Source organism: Phaethon lepturus, unplaced genomic scaffold (assembly GCF_000687285.1).
Source record: "Phaethon lepturus isolate BGI_N335 unplaced genomic scaffold, ASM68728v1 scaffold6426, whole genome shotgun sequence".
Lineage (NCBI taxonomy): Eukaryota > Metazoa > Chordata > Aves > Phaethontiformes > Phaethontidae > Phaethon > Phaethon lepturus.
Window position 1 is genome coordinate 38,187 of NW_010543999.1, and position 17,415 is coordinate 55,601.

The window sequence follows — 17,415 nt, forward strand, 5'->3', positions numbered from 1 at the left end:
TTCATAACATGAGTGTCTCTGTAGTAAATGGTTCCCTAACCCATTTATTTGGTATGGTTTTAGTGTTCATTAACAAAAGCCTGCTACTTCTGTTATTAAGCTGTAGTCAATTTTTATAGCAATCAACTTCTTATGTTTCAGCAGTGTTGGCTGTGCACCGAACAGACTCTATTGCTGTCCAAGAACTTTAATACTAAAATAGATAATGGCTAGGTTGAAACTTCCTTCCGAAAGTGTTTAAGAGGATAAAAATAAACTTTGGGTAATGATGGAAAGGAAAAAGAAAGAAATAAGAGAGTGGGGATTTATTACACAAATGCAATTCTTTATTTATTGTAGAACTTGGTTTTCCACATATTGGGGTAGTAATTTGTCAAGGCCTATAACTCTTCAGCAACATCTTTAACTATTTAACATTACAAGGTATTGACAACAGTAAGCCTCTTAGCTAGTATTTACGAGTCAAGTGAAAATGAATCATGTTTTACAGTTTGTCTTAATTTACTTTTAGATTAACACAACTGTAGATGAGAAGGACTCTTCCAATCCCTTCAGATTTCCTAACATTGGTGTGGAAAAGTTTCTGGAACTGAACTCAGAACAGAATCATGATGATTATTGCTTGGCCTATGTGTTTACAGACCGTGATTTTGATGATGGAGTCCTTGGTCTGGCTTGGGTTGGAGCCCCTTCAGGTAATTATATCCAAACCTTCAGTGCTATGAGATAAAGTATTGTAAGTAGGTATAAAGAAGAAAGGTAGAAACTGTGTCATTTAAATTGACAGAAAATAGACAAAAATCTCATAACCAACTTCTCACAATTCTGCTTAGGTATGGTTTGATGATGTTATTGTTATTAATATAAACAGTATATCATGTCTTGCTGTCTTTCTGAAGAGCAAGATGTGAACAATAAGGAAAAACGTATTTCTTCTGTTAGACAAAGATGGTGTTACTTGGATACCTTTTTATTTATGACAGGTATGAGTGACCAGTAAAGTGACAGAAGAAACAAGTATTTCTGCTATATATAAACAGAGCTTACAACTATGCAGTTTGAATTTTGTAGTAGAATTACAATGCAGAATCCTGAAGTTTTCTAGGTAGTATTGGAAGCAATCTTTTTTTTTTTCCTCCCAATTTCCAAATTGTGGAAACTTTCACAGAAATCAAAATCTGGAATTCAGGAGGAACAGTCTTCCTTTGTTTCTTCCCTCAAGTGATTTCTATATAATAAGGAATTAGGCTGAAGAACAACAGGTTCTATGAGACTTTGCAGGAGACTGGATACTTTTATGAGAACATAATCAAGAGCTGTAACAGAATTTGAGTAACTGTGGAAGGAACATTAAACTGTTCATGAGATGTAGCTATACATTACAACCTCACTTCATTTACTGCTGTACTTTTCTCTAAAGCACATGTTGGTTGTAGAGTACTGCAGCTATGTGGAAAACTGTTGTGGTATGACAGTCTCTCAGACTTTAATTTTAGGAGATAAAAATGCTCAAATAAGTATTAGTAGAGTATTCAGAGAGGTAACAGATCAGTGGACCCACAAGTGTAGTAAGTATGTTCAAGGGACCTGTGTGGACTAACCTTAGTGACTGTGGAAGAACTGTAGGAAGAACATGCCCATGGCCTATGTAAATAAGAAACTGGGTCTGTGATGGTTAGTCTGGTGTACAGACTCAGCAAGCATAGGATGAATTGGAATGGGCATTCAATAAACACTGCTTCCAAAACTAAATTTAATTGAGAAAATCAAGTTGCTTAGCGATTTTCATCTTTAACCCACATACTGACATAAGTTAAATGGGATATATCACTAAAATGAAATTTTACTTCAGAAAGCAAGGAAACTTCTTGAGAATGTCTTTTAGAAACCATTTATGTTAGCAATAGAATAGCTGAATTTTAAAACATTGGTAATGCCTCAGTACAAACTCAAGTTATGGAAAAACTCAGTAAAATTAAAGTCACAATTTTGAGAATTTTCTAAACATTGTGTGATGCACTTGATTGTTGACCTTCTAAATATGGGTCTGGTTAACCCACACATCAGAAAGCATTTTCAGCTTTAGTTTGTGCAGTGGAAAAATTAGTCACTTTTGCTGACAAGGATATATAGCTAATCTTAGGCATTTTATATAAATGCTCTTGCTGTGAGAGAGGATCTGCTGTGATTTTTACTGTGGACTTTTTTACTTGGTTAAATCCAAATGGAGTGTAGATTGACACTGTACCCTGCTAGTCTTGTACTACAGGTATGATGAAATCAGGGCTTGTCTGTGCAGTGAAAGCCCAAAATAGCTCTTACATAATAGCTCTTCTAAAACAGCTAACTTCTTGTGTGACTGTATCCATTCAGTTCTGAGAGCATTAGTGTGGATATATCTAATTACTTTCACCATTGGATTAATAGTAATTGCACAGAAGAACTATTCTGTAAGCACCCACTGAGGAGGCAAGATGTTTCTTGTTCTACATGTTACTAGAAAAGTAACATGGTACTTCTTTTCTTAAATGGCTTAACATTTTGTCTAAATGCAGGGAGCTCTGGTGGAATATGTGAAAAGAGCAAACTGTATTCTGATGGAAAGAAGAAGTCTTTGAACACTGGAATCATCACTGTTCAGAACTATGGCTCTCATGTTCCTCCCAAGGTTTCTCACATCACTTTTGCTCATGAGGTTGGGCATAACTTTGGTTCACCTGTGAGTATTACTATTGATTTGTTAACTCACTTTCAGCCATTTTGAAGTGCATGATTTGTGAATGGAGTTTTTACTTCTTGTAAACAACGAAAATATGATTGTGACTATATGTGCATGCACATTGTATACAAACAAAAACCAGATTGCTGGACTCAGAGCCTTTTGTGAGTGTTTGGCAACACTGGTGCAACAGTGGATTTCCGGAATTGTTTATTTCTACTGGTTTAATCCCTTATAAAGGGATTATATTACTATTCCTTAAAAACTTCTCTGTTTTTTTAATTGAAGGTTAGGGTCACACACATCTTTCAAATGTATTTTAGTTTATCCTAAAAAGGAGGAAGAATCAATGCAATATTGATTAAGATGGCGCTTTATTCAACAAATGAAGATAGAACTGGCTCTTTTCTGTTCAATTATTTATACTTACAAGTTTACCTAAGAAAATAGTGGAGAGGATTAAGGTATCAAGAATAATATTTTAGAGCAAAATTGTCTCTCAGTCATTTAGGGACATGATTTTTTTGTGGCAAGCTGAAAGCATGAGGCTTTTTGTTTTGCTGGAGATGAGAACAAAGTTTTCTGGTTTGGGTTTTTTATTTTTAAACTTAAGTATATAGGCTTGCTACTCTTGGAAGTAAAATGAAATCAAAACATGACAGGAATGACAAGTTCTTCCAAAAAAGATGTTCATATGTGAATGCTTTCTTCATGTGCCTTGAGAAAATCCCAAATACCGCTGTTCTGAGAGGGAACAAGCCTTACAAGTATAACTGAAAATACAAGCTTGTGAAACTGAAAACAACACTCCCAATGAGTGAAACATTTTTTGGATCAGCCTGGAAGATGTTTCTTTTAATTTTACTCTTAAGTTGCATTTGATCCAGGGAAATGAGTGAAAATAAGTGTTTGGTTCTACTAAACTGTAATAAATTATATAGTTCTCACAACTGTGTTGAAAATTGTAAAATTTACCTACTACTTTTGGAGACTTAGGTTGTATTTGTGGAAAGTTGGATGCATCAGAACAGCATTGGAGTTCCTCTTACACTTAACGACGTACTATGTTGTCAGTCTGTTAATTGCTAGTATGCCAACCTGTAATGCATTTCATTCATCATGCTGGGTATTGCATAGATGTTAGTCACTGGCTGACAGAAACAGACTTCTGGTCTCCTCTGAAGATCTCTTTACAGCTCCCTCAAAACAAGTGGAAAAAATGGACTGCTTAGTTTCAGTTAACTGCTCTTGCTTTTATTCCACCCTTTTGTAATAATAAAACCACTCTTTTTAGGAGATGGCAACTTTTTCGAGTCAGTATTCATTCCAGGACATGCACTTGGAGTACACATTTCCAAGAATGCAAATAAGCAAAAACTTAAGCAATTACTTAATTGCTACTGTTGGGGCGGGGGGGGACGGGGACAAACAACAAAACAAACAACACATAAAAACCCTTTGTTTTCTGTAAAATTTTGTATGCCAAGAAACCTTGGAGTATAAGATGGTATTTTGTTTTTATGAACCTTTTATTCTCACTGTGTTAAAGTTACCAAATCAGGTTACTTTTGCACATGTGCAAAAAGATAGCAAGAAATTGGAGATGCTGTCTAGATAGAAATAAATTTTCAAATATTTGTTTTGCAGCATGATTCTGGAATGGAGTGTACTCCAGGAGAGTCCAAGAACTTGGGACAGAAAGAAAATGGCAATTATATCATGTATGCAAGAGCTACATCTGGGGACAAACTTAACAACAACAAGTTCTCTATCTGTAGCATTCGAAATATCAGCCAAGTTCTTGAGAAAAAGAGAAATAATTGTTTTGTTGGTATGTATTTAGCAATCCTGAAATCAGAATGGCTTTCGTATTACTTTTATGCTTAATTAGAATTTTTTTTTTTACTTAGTTGCTTTTGGGTGGTTTTTTTTTTTTTAGTTTACTGAAAGATTCTCTGAAGAATTTAAGTTGAGATCTGGGGTATTGTGTCAAGTTCTGGGCTCCCCAGTACAGGAAAAACGTGGACATATTGGAGTTAGTCTGACAACGGACTACAAAGATTATTAAGGGATTGGAGCATCTGACATGAGGAGAGGCTGCAAGAGCTGAGGCTGTTTAGTCTGGAGAAGAGAAGGCTGGGGAGGGGCTCTTGTCTGTCCTTATAAATGCCTGGTGGGAGGGAGTAAAGAAAATGGGGCCAGACTGTTTTCAGTCATGTCCGGTGAAAGGACAACAGGTAAGTAGCATGAATTAAAATGCAGGAAATTCTATTTAAATTACAAAAAAAAAAAAAAAAAGTTGCAGAAATTTTCTTTCTGGATTCTGTGATGTGTGAGACTCTGTTAAAAGGAGGAGGAGTGCAGGAAAGGATGCTGCTCCATTGGAGGCTTGGCAGAAAACTTCCTCTTCTCAATGTTGACTTCCTGTCCACACAAGAATCTCCCACTGTTATCAGCAGAAACCTTTTACTCAGAGGCTTAAAATTCTATGAATTACAGGAATGACTAGGCTGGGTGGCAAGCAAATAATGCAAGTTGACTTGAGCCCTAGTCTGAAGTTCATCTTGACCATGCATTTTCAGTCATGATTGGCTGGATGCCGTTGCAAGTCAGTGTTAACATTTTTAAGTTTATTTGCATGTTCTTTGTACTGTTTTGTACATAAATATACTGGCATTTTTCAGAGTCTGGTCAACCCATCTGTGGCAATGGACTAGTTGAACAAGGAGAACAGTGTGATTGTGGATACAGTGACCAGTGTAAAGATGAATGCTGTTATGATGCAAACCAATCAGAAGATAAAAAATGCAAGTTAAAACCAGGCAAATACTGCAGGTATTGTCCTTGTCTGTTACAGTACACTTTTGGGGATTTATTGGTGCTGTAATTAGTATTTTACAATCTGGATCTGTTTACATGCATTATTCTTAAAGTATTTATTTTGTTTAAAATGCCTTCTACAGCGAGTGAGATGTTCATAAGCACGATTATGCTATGCAATTCTTGGTGCCATTGTAGCTTGCTTTCCCTTAGATGACTGCTCTGTAGCTTTTGAAAAAACATAATATGGCAGTGGATTGTATCAACACTAACATATCACAATAACCAGTGCAGAAAATATGTGGGTGAGATTCTGTTATCTTTATTGGGAATGTGTTGTGTAGAAGACTTGCAAAAACTGTATGATTCAGAAAAACATGACTAGGATGCTGCTCTTAGAATAGATGCTGGAAAGTATTAATTGCCCAAAGGATAATGGAGGATATTATGAAATTGTATCCTATCGTAGTTGTCGTGGTTTAGCCCCAGCTGGCAGCTAAGCACCACGCAGCCGCTCGCTCACTCCCCCTCCCACAGTGGGACGGGGAAGAGAATTGGGAACAAAACTCGTGGGTTGAGATAAACATGGTTTAATAGGACAGAAAGAAAGAAGGGAACAACAATGATAATACCAACAAAGGAATGTACAAGAACAAGTGATGCCCAATACAGCAATTGCTCACCACCCCATGATCGACAGCCCGTCCCCGAGCAGCGATTTCCGCCCCCCGGCCAACTCCAGTTTATGTACTGGGCATGACGTCGTATGGTAGGGAATATATCTTTGGCCAGTCTGGGTCAGCTGTCCCGGCTGTCCCCTCCCAGCTTCCCTTGCACCCCCAGCCTGCTCGCTGGCAGGCCAGCACAACAACAACCCAAAACATCAGCACATTATCAACAGTTTCTCATCCCAAATCCAAAACACAGTCTCACACTAGCTTCTGTGAAGAAAACCAGCTCTATCCTGGCTGAAACCAGGACAGTAGTGTTATTTCTACAGCATTGCCTAACTGGAAAATGACTGAAGGATATAGTGGATGGATTTTTAATTTTTTTTAAATGCTTGTTTTATAAATTAAATTAAACTATGTTTTTAAGTCACCTTGTATCTTGGCAGTGTTGTGTACACAGTGATTTATAACTTTTAAAGATCACAAGACTTAGTGAAGTAGGTCAACTTTTACCTTGTAGTTCTGTGACTTAAGATACAAGTTAGGTTTTCAGATGAAGTAAAAATTTAAGTGGATTTTTTTCACATGAAAGGCGTGAGCTTTTCTTCCTCTCTGAAGACAGACATAAATCTAACATCTGGTTGGACTCTTGGCCAAAGCCAGAGAAAATTACTATTATTTTTAAGTCTAAACCAGCTCAACTTTTTAATATAACATACATGATTTTCTTCTAATTAAACTTTCCTGCCCTAAAAATCATCTTTGTCATTCTGGGAGTGGAAGTAAAAGTAGCATCTACTGTAGACATGTCTACAGTGTAGACATGGTAGGACCATCTGCTGTGAATGCATAGCTGCAATAATTTTGCGTGTCGTTCCCCCCTCCCCTTGCAAATTCTTATTATTTTTGCCAAAATAAAGGCTGTACACTGTCTTGTTTTATAATTGGTTTCTGAGATTTTATACGTTGCATCTATAGTGAGGAGCTGTTTCCTTCTGAGTACAGCAGGTGCCACCGCCACCTTCTTTCTTTGCTGTCTTGTGTTCAGCTAACTGTAGTCTAGCTTTATACGCTGCTGGAACAGTCTTAAATATGAACTGCTGCGTCACTTTTGTTTTAGGATTCCCTTTTCTCCTAGTTCTATTAAGATTGAAAATTTTGCTGTACAAAGAGGTTTCCAAAGGCATGTAAAGCAAATCCACATGTAAAAATAGATTACATAAATAACACATTAAAATACATTTTAGGAAAACTGTGGTATCTATCTAGCTGCTTTACATGTGTCTCAGTCTTTTTCATGTCTTAATGTAAGAGTCGTTTTTCTTAGCATGCAGTAGTTTTTAAATAGATCTTGACCTGCAGAAGGTCTGTGCTGTCTTCTGATGTCCATTAAATGCCAGTGAGCACACTACGAGTAGCATTGAGATACAGAATAATTTCAGATTAGAATTTGGGAGCCTCAGCCTTAATCAAGAAGATACATATGTTTTATAATCTTCACTCTTCTGTTGCTTGTAATGGCATATGTATTCAAACACAGCTTCATGAAGAGAAATTATTGTTTCCTGCTGTTTCACCAGATATCCTGGTGTGATATACTGGCATACATATGCTTTGATGTCTGTGACAGAAAGGAGCCCAAGTGTTTTGGGGGAACCAGTGAAGCTATGTGGCTGCTTTGACAAATCTTTCCTTCCCCCAAAATTTTTTTTGTATGCTGATTGTGATTTCTGATATAAGATCCGACTTGTCTCCTTCCCTTTTTTGTTTATTTAAACAATGTAAGTGGTATCACTGCAGAAAGTAGGAAAAAAAAAAAAATCTTAATGTACGTTAATCGGTGACAGATAAATCTTGACCTATTTATTACATAGAAACTGATACTAGCAAACTAATCAATTGTTCCTGAACTAATTATGCCAACTTGCTAATTTAAGATTTTATACATGCAAACTTTGAAACGCTGTTATTTTCTATATATTTTAGTTTAAAATGTGCTTGTGTTGTTTTTCCAATATAATGCAAATAGTTTGATTAGTTATGGCAATGGCTAAGAAATGTGTATTCAGTGCTGTAACCTTTTGTTACTGTAAGGGACGGAAAAGTTGTTTTCAGTTCATATTTTACTTAGCACAAATCAGAAATATGTTGAGGTTTCAGGATGAATAGTTCTTCTGGAATCGTTCATGCTCTTTCTTTACATCCGTGTTTTCTGTTTATTTCTAGCCCAAGTCAAGGCCCCTGCTGCACTGCACAGTGTAATTTCAAACTGAAGACTGATAAGTGTCGAAATGATTCTGACTGTGCAAGAGAGGGAATGTGTAATGGTGTCAGTGCTCTCTGTCCAGCATCTGAGCCTAAAACAAACTTCACAGATTGCAACAGGCACACACAAGTTTGCATAAATGGGGTGTGTTGGTTTTTTTACTGCAATCGTATGCAACTGTGGTTATTTATTGCAAGGCACTGTATTATGAAGTGATATGGTCTCAGTACTTGATGGAGAAGAGTATAAGATTAATCTCTTTTTCAAAAAAAAGTTTGATTTATTGGTTTCAATCAAAATAATTGAATGTACATCAGATTTTAAGAAGCGGGTAACAAATACCAAGCTAGCTTTACTATTTGGGAAAGTTCCATTTAAAGTTTTTTGGCAGAAATCCATCATATGAAAGTGCTTTATTTCCTAGTTCCATCTTTTCATTTTTCTTCAGTCTTGGTCAAGTAATTTTGTTGCCTTAGAAAAATTAGATATGCAGTCAATATGTGTTGAATTTGGTATAATGAAAATACGCAGTTCCTCCACCCACGTGCATGTAACACAGATGTGCAAGCATATAGAGTTACTCTGATCTGCCATTAGTTGCCTGGATTAAAGAGACCATGGCAGTTGCTATGAAATATTGATGTGAATTGTCTTATAAATTGATCTATGTTTACTTAGAAAGAAAACAGAAGCAGAAACAAGCAAAAGTCACAGTCTTAAAGAGCTGTAACTCATATTGCTGTAAGTCTGTGTTCGGCAGTCCCGGTTTTTAATCAAATTATACTGCTTGTAATAATTTTTCAGCTAATTTAGAGTTATTTTGAAGGTAGAGGAATTGTCTTTAGTTACTTATTTATATAGTTACTTGATTTTGAAACAAGATTATAAAAACACTGATGATTTTTTTTTAATTTGAAGGGTCTTCCCCCAGTGCAATTAAGTACAGAATCTTTCCTGCCATTAATTTGTATTATTATTTTTCAAGAGAAAATATTTTTGAAGCCATGCTTTTGATTTATTTTTCCTAAGCACAGTTTTGAGTAATGATGTTTCAGTGTGAATTGCGGTGCTGTTGAGTGTCTTGCAGGGTACTCTGAGGCCCTAGAAGAAGACACAGTGTTTAAAAATAAAATAGGGTAAATCACCTTAAAAAAAAAAAAAATTATCAAGTAAGCCTAAACACTGCAATTGAATAACTGTGATTTTTTTGTTCTATAAACTTTAGAAGAAAATAAAGCTGTTATTTTTATTGATAAGCATCTTTAGACCTACGATTAAGCTTTCAGCTATTAAAAATTAATATCTTTCCTAATGCGTGCCTAAAAGTGAAATTGATTTTTGTGTTCTTGTGCTTTTGTCTCAAACAGCAATGTGCTGGCTCTATCTGTGAGAAGTACGGCTTGGAGGAGTGTACATGCGCTAGTTCAGATGGCAAGGACGACAAAGAATTGTGTCATGTCTGCTGCATGAGAAAAAGTAAGATTTGTCTGAATTGTAAGCATGAAAATAACAGTAGGTATCTGAGAAATCTTCTTGTGTTTATATTTTAGTTTTTGTTAATTTGAGAGCATACTGTGATTTTGTTCATACTTCGTTTCAGATAGACGTTGCACTGTATTTTGTAGGAAACAATATGTTTTGGAGTTTTACAGTTTAATAGAAACTTGAAATTTTTCAAAAACATTTTGAACAATTGAACACTATTCATGCACATATGCTTTAATACAGTAACAGTTGATTAATCCAACTTGTATTCACTTTTCAGTGGATCCAGCTACTTGTGCAAGTACAGGCTCTAAACAGTGGGAGAAACACTTTGGTCGTAAAACTATTACTTTGCAACCTGGATCTCCTTGCAATGATTTCAAAGGCTACTGTGATGTGTTTATGAGGTGCCGGCTAGTAGATGCTGATGGCCCTCTAGCTAGATTAAAGAAAGCAATTTTTAATCCAGAGCTATATGAAAATATTGCAGAATGGATTGTGGTAAGTATTTTTTATCTTGCCAGTCTAATAAAATTTTCTTGTTAATCAATATTTGCAGTTGGTAAATGTTGCTGTATATATACACAGTACTTCAGCATTCTTGAAAGTCCTTGTTTCCTATAAGCACCTTGAGTGCAGCAAATAAGTTTGATTGAAGGGAATGGTAACAAATAAACAAGTAAATATTTTGTGTTAATACTTCTATTCACTTCACTGTCTGTTTTAGTGTTTAATGTTCATGTTTTTTAATTTTCTGGGTTTTCCCGTTTTAACTATTCATATTTGAATGCTCTCATTTCTTTTAAGGAACTAAATACGTTGATCTCTAGCACTTATTTTTATTGCGCTAGATGACATTTTCTTAATAATAGACTGGGAGGAAAGCTAAAGTGAAACACCATTACAGAGCTGCATAGTCGATTTTGTGTAAGCTGTTGATTGTTTTAGGCTTATATAGCTCTGTTGTAACGCATCTTCTGTGAAATACTTTTCTGATAATAGAATGAAGTATTTGGGAAGTCTTTGTGTAAGAACTTTGGGGACATTTTTCTTTAATATGTTACGGTCTTGTAAGTGATGTTTCAGAACAGCTTTTTGACTTTCAGAAAGCAAAGGGAAGCCATATTCAATGACCCGTATCTCTAGTGCATGTGTGCCAGCCCCCCAGAAATATTTTTTTTGTGTGTTTTTAGGCTTATTGGTGGGCAGTGTTGCTTATGGGAATTGCCTTGATCATGTTAATGGCTGGTTTCATTAAGATATGCAGTGTTCATACTCCAAGCAGTAATCCAAAGTTGCCTCCTCATAAACCACTTCCAGGTGAGTACACCGGGTAGTTAAAGTTATAGAGAAATGTTTTATCCTCAACTATTTTGTTCTAAAGGGAAATTTCAGGTGTCCCAACTTACAGGTCTTACTATGGCACAGTGAAACTACAAATGGATTTCATGCCAGTGAAACAATTCATAAAAATGTAACTCTTGCCTTATTTTCCTATAATGTAATATGCATATCAAAAGAAAGCTTTGAAGGGTTTTCTAAGTCAGAGTTCCTTTTATTTCCTATTCCATGCTATATTTTGTAAGAATCTGCCTGTTTAAGGATCTACTGTTCAGATAAAAATGTATTCTGTAAATACCCCATGCATTTAATCATCATCTGTTTAAAACCCTGCAGGTCTAAATCTGAAGCCTTTCAGAAAAATAGTTATATTTAATTTGCATGGTCAGGGCAACTTTTCTGGGACTAATTTATTTTTTAAAATTCATTTTAATAATGTGTACCTTTCTTTGAAACAGGCACTTTAAAAAGGAGGAGACCACCACAAACCACTCAGCCACCGCAGCGGCAAAGGCCCCGAGAGAGTTACCAGATGGGACATATGAGACGTTGACTACAGCTTTTTGCCTTGGTTCTTCCTAGTGCCTACAATGGGAAAACTCACTCCAAAGAAAACCCAATAAGTCATTGTCCCTGGTCTACCTTTCAAAAATTGAAGAGGAAAAAAAAAAAGCATGATATGCCCTCAAAACAAGTGGAAATGGTTAATTTTTAATGAGAAATCTTCCAGCTCAGAAAGAAGTGTTTTTTCTTGCATATTTTTAATCTAGTGGCACAAAGCCCTAGACTATTGTGATTCTTTCCCCCTTTTGTGCTCTTCATTGCTGCATTTTCTTCACTTGCAGGCAAATAATGGCTGTAGTAAAACTGCTACTCAAGAAATGAAAAAAGAAATTTGTATTTTTCAACTGCCAGACAAGGCTAGGAAGCTAGACCACCTCAGCATTGGAGACATTACTTGTCAATGTATATACATTGTTATATGCAGACATGTATTTCTAACGTACACCCGTACTTGTGTGCAATTGTAAACAAGAGAATTGCAATATGGATGTTTCTTTGTATTATAAAACTTTTCCGCTATTAATGAAGAAATTACTGTTTAATTGACATACTCAGGATAACAGAGGATGATGGTGTGTAATGGTCAAGGATCCTGTGATGCTTTACACAGCAATTTTGAATCAAATCAAATTTTTTTGGTCGTGATCAAAGTTGTTTCAAGCACTCATTTCATCTTTATCAAACAGCTGCTAAGACATAGCATACAAGATTGAATGGTCTTTTAGAGATGTAACAGGTGTTCTGCAAACTTTGCAAATGCCAGAATGTTTCAAAAATGTCCTACATAAGTGTCTCATTTCTTGTAGCTCAGCATAAATATTTTTAATTTGTCTGATTATTCAGTTAAATAATGAATAGTTAGATGAAATATTTCTATGCTTTATTAGAAAATTCTGCCTGTTCTTCAGTTTGTTTTAAAAATTGCAACCAGTTTATTTGGGCTGTTCAGATAATCTTACAGTGTGACAATTAAGTTTGTGTTCTGAGGGATGTGGAAAGAAAGAAAAGCTGTATTTTTTTTTTATTTTCATTTTTAATTTATCAGATATTTGGATAACTTCTCAGCATGATACTGTTGACCAATAACCACTAAAGTAGAGAAATTTGCCCAGCTACTGTGGCAGAGTTAAAATTGTAGTTAGGACTACCAATTTTCCCACATTTTATACCAGTAGTGAAGTTCAACAGCACAATGTCCCATTCCAAAGTTTTTATTATGAATGTAAATAATTGGCATTTTTGAAAGAGGAAACAAAAGATGTCTTAAGGTGCTTACTGCTATGCAGGAGATGAAAGGGGGCATTACAAAATGTTTAAGCTTGTGATATATTTATTGCTTGTTTTACAAAAGCACCAAGCTAATTAGCGGCGCAAATGGCTATAATTTTCCTGGCTTTGCTTAGGAGAAAATTTACTAAGGGTTGGACAGGCTTCCGATGTTTGGGTTTTTTGTTTTTGTTTTGTTTTTTAAGAGTATAAGGTTTACACAATCATTCTCATAATGTGACACAAGCCAGCAAGGCCAAAAATGTTACAGAATATAATGGGATCTCTTCCTTGTAAACTTGTACAGTATGTGGTAACTTTTTCAAAATACAGCTTTTTGTACATGGTTTAGAGACAAATTTTGTACATGAAACCCCAAGTCCAATAGACTATATAAATAATTCTAAATGATCTGAACTAGTTAGTGTATGTAGTTGCTTTTAAGTCATTTTAAATACATTGTTTTAAGACTGTGCAAAGATTGGAAGTGGGTTTGCATTTCTAAAGTGGTGACTTTTATTCAGTTCTTAATAACTTCTTGAGTGTGGTAGCCTTTGGAACATGTAAATTTTTTGCCTGTAATGTTATCCTGTGGTAGGATTTTGGCAGACATAATGCTGCCCTATTTTATTTTGCGTCTAAGTTAAATGTTTTCTGAAAACAGAAATGTGCACTGAACTCTCCACTGCAAGTCAAGATGTGGTAAAACCGAAAGAAAGTTCAAGACAATGAAATGGAATACTACTGTCGATTTCATGTCCACTGTGTTTTATACAGTACCTTTTTTGTTCACTTTGGAAATTTTTACTAAAAATGCAAAAAATAAAGTATTGTGCAAAGATATGTAAGGTTTTTTGAAACTTGAAATGCATTAATAAATAGACTTGATGAAATCATCTTCTGAAGGTCCATTTGCTTTTTGAACCCTGAAAGCACAAAGGAGTACACAGATTCTACGTCTACCTAATGTTTGGCTTTCACCGGAAAGGGGCTGTCGTGCCAAAAAGTGATTGTACTATCTTTACATTATGAAAGTGCACCTCCCAATTTTAATGTGATACAGTTAAAGGTAAGAGAAAAACATTTGTTGTTTTGTAACGTCTTTAAGGAGAAGCCCTAAAATTACCTTTAAATTACTTCTGTGATCACAGGAATAAAGCTTTCTCTGTTGGTATCTTCAAAATGGAAACTAGTTACTGGTGGGGTATTCGAACCTGGCAGCATAGCTACCGAATGATACCTTCTGAAATAAATGTATTTTTGAAGAGGAATACTGGAATTAACATGCAATACTCTGAATGCAAAACTGATGGATAAGACTTCTAAAAGGAGCAAATTCGCTTTTTGCAAGGTGTTTTAAAACTCCTAAGCTGGGTCTCTGTTTTCATGGGTGTTATATAGTTGATTTAAGTGATAAGACTGCTTTTAAAAACCAAGTCCTGCCAGCTAGTCTTCCATTCTTAGGGCTGTTTGAGAATGGCCTGCTTAGACATCTGTTTCCCTAACTGAGCAGCATACGCTTTGATGGAATCAAAGCATATTCGGACTTCCTTCCCCACAGTACTTGTTTGGGTTTTTTAATTATTTTATTTTTCCCATGAGTTTGTTTTTTATAGCAGTGCTTCCCCTTGTAGCTCAATAGCTCTGTCAGGGCAAAAGGTATGAAAGCAAATCAGTTGGATCACAGCCCTTCTGCAAATCGGCATCGTCGGTGCCTAATAGATTTGGTGGTGGTTGCATTTACATTTCTGCCTAGGGGCTCAAACCAGAGGGATAGAAATAATGCCTAAGCATCTAAAATACAAGTTTTGTGTATATTTTAAAATGTGTTTGGGAAAAACAAATGAGTACGTAAATAGCTGTAACTTTTCTAACTAATATTGGACCTAATCCTAGCTATTGATTTATTCATCTTGTATTTCTTAATGTTTTAGCTAAGTGTATACGTTCACCTCTGGTGTAGAAGCATGTATAGTCAGAATGGTGTGAATGTGAGAAGGGCATCGAACTGTTAAGCTATGAAACTTTATTTGTGCTATACATACTCAAGTCATTGATATAGTTTGGCCTTTAATTCATGTTGCAATATTTCTTTCAGGAAAAACACACAAAAAGGAAGGAAGAGATTTTTACCTCTGAATATTGGAGGCTTATTATTACAGAGAGGTGATTAAAAGGACAGCGGTCATTACATCGTCCTAAACTGTGCCTGCCCTGAGAGGACTAGGCTCCTGATGGTTTTCAAGGTCCTGATTCGGTTGTTTGGAGTGAAACAGGATTAATTCCAATGAGCACAGAGGAAGGTACTTGCAATTGTAGGTATGACTTCAGTATTATGTTCAGACCTTGTAAGACTTGGAGTATGCTGCAACTCGGGCTTTATTTCATTTTTACATCAGAAATTAATGGCTATCAAAACACAGGGACAGGATTTATTTGAACATAACGATTTGTGAAAAATGAAATCAGAATAAGTGTCTTCAGCATTTGAACTCTTGTAGATGTGAGCGTTCTTTTAATTGTCCTATTTGACTTTTTAAAAGTTTTCAAATTGTCCAATCTGAGGATATACTAGTTTGTTTCAGTTGAACTGGAGAATGGGGGTGTCCCCAGAAAAAAAACAGTTCCCAGTTTTGGGAAGTCTTCAAACTGCAATGTCCCCATTACTTGAGTTTCAGCACACTGTAGACATCTCTGACCTTTTTTTTCACCCGCTTTTCCTGAACTAATGCTTTCAAGCTTGTTCCTCCTAAAGTTTAGATCCCTTTTTTGGCCTTCTTACCAAGTAAGTGATAGTAATGTGAAAGAAATGCCAATTTTAACGTCTAAAATGTTTCTAAGTGTGTGAGAGTGTGTAACTACAGGAAAACCATGACTTGAAAGGCTCTGTGAATGTTTGTTTTACATCATACAAATCTCATTAAAAGCTGTCTCACCAACTCTCTAGTGTTTTTGTATTGGGGGTTTTTTTCAGGTATAGCAAAGTACTAACATCATAGTTTCTGCACCGGAGAAGCAGCACAGTCCAGTTCTTTCTAGCTTTTGTCTCTTGCTCTGTCGCCCTTCAATATCTTCTGAACAAAGCCTTTTTTGAGGAGTGGGGGTAGGATTTGGTTCAGGAAGCTTACAAAGCTCATAGCTTTGAATGGTGATAACCAATGTTGTAGATGCAATTCCAATGACAGTATTTCAATTTTTCTATAAATAGATAATTATTTTATAAACAAAATGACCCTAAACATAAAAAGTAAAAGTGACAGATCTTCAGCCTTTTCCAGAAGCAAAAAATTGAATTGTAGAAACAATCCAGAGAGATGCATACTTTGAGTTAGCCACATACACATACTTTTCTCTTGCTGTTCTCTGTCTCATTTTTCACTGTGCTTTGGAAAATTAAAACGGCCACATTGTCATTTGTTCCTTGTCTGTCATTCTTCAGGACACAGCCCATTTTAACTTCATGCCCTGAAAAATACTGTCACAGGGTCTCCAGCAATTGAGTCTCTCCAGTGGATTATAGCTACTACAAATGTAAAAAAAAAAAAAAAAAAAAAAAGAAAAAACACACACCAAACAAACAAAAAAACCCCAAAAAACACCAAACCCACCAAAAAAAACCCAAACCCAACCATCATCTAGAACAGGTCTGGTGCTTACCTAACTGTCTCAGGGATACTTGTTGCTGAAATTTCCCTCTTCATGTGTGTGCCTGATTTAACTTTTGGCTATTGTTATTTAAGTGATAGATTTTTATATAAAAACAAAACATATTACAGAGCTTTAATAAAGTAATTACGCTAGGAAATGTAAGTATTGGGGATAGCAACCTGAAGCATGGAATTAATCACTTCAATTTTAATTTTTTTACATAGAAGGTGGAAATACTTCTTGCGTTTAAAAAAAAAAACCTGATTTGCTTCATTGAGCAAAATCTTTTAAAGCACAAATGTTAGTTTTTAGTGAAGAGCTAAAGATTTTCACATGGGATTCGTATCTAAATCTATAAATATTTCTCCTAATCAAGATGCTACTCGAAGTGACCATTTTAAATATCAGATCAACGTCTGAAGCTTACACCTCAGGGAGGACAACCATTCTCATCTGAGAAGTAAGTACCTTTCAATTCCCATCATATTTATTCAGCCTCTCTGTTTCTGTATTGAATATTCCTGTTTGTTTAAAGGAATTGTAGTTATTGAAAACAGCTTTTAAAAGTTAATACCCTGAATGGTTGGCAAACATGCTTTCATTCAACATTTGATCACTGTTTCTTGCTTGCAGGA

General features: G+C 35.6%; 1 protein-coding gene across 1 annotated transcript in view; it reads left to right on the forward strand.

Annotated features, from left to right (window-relative positions):
- Positions 1-14,025, forward strand: part of ADAM10 (ADAM metallopeptidase domain 10) — a gene marked incomplete at its 5' end in the record, with an annotated part of 41,778 nt that extends 27,753 nt beyond the window's left edge. Inside the window, 9 exons of the mRNA XM_010288525.1 lie at positions 512-695; positions 2,556-2,719; positions 4,367-4,550; positions 5,404-5,554; positions 8,437-8,620; positions 9,844-9,952; positions 10,242-10,462; positions 11,155-11,281; positions 11,761-14,025. Coding sequence (XP_010286827.1) covers positions 512-695; positions 2,556-2,719; positions 4,367-4,550; positions 5,404-5,554; positions 8,437-8,620; positions 9,844-9,952; positions 10,242-10,462; positions 11,155-11,281; positions 11,761-11,855 — 1,419 coding nt within the window. The remainder of the gene's footprint in view (positions 1-511; positions 696-2,555; positions 2,720-4,366; positions 4,551-5,403; positions 5,555-8,436; positions 8,621-9,843; positions 9,953-10,241; positions 10,463-11,154; positions 11,282-11,760) is intronic.
- Positions 14,026-17,415: the final 3,390 nt, after the last annotated feature.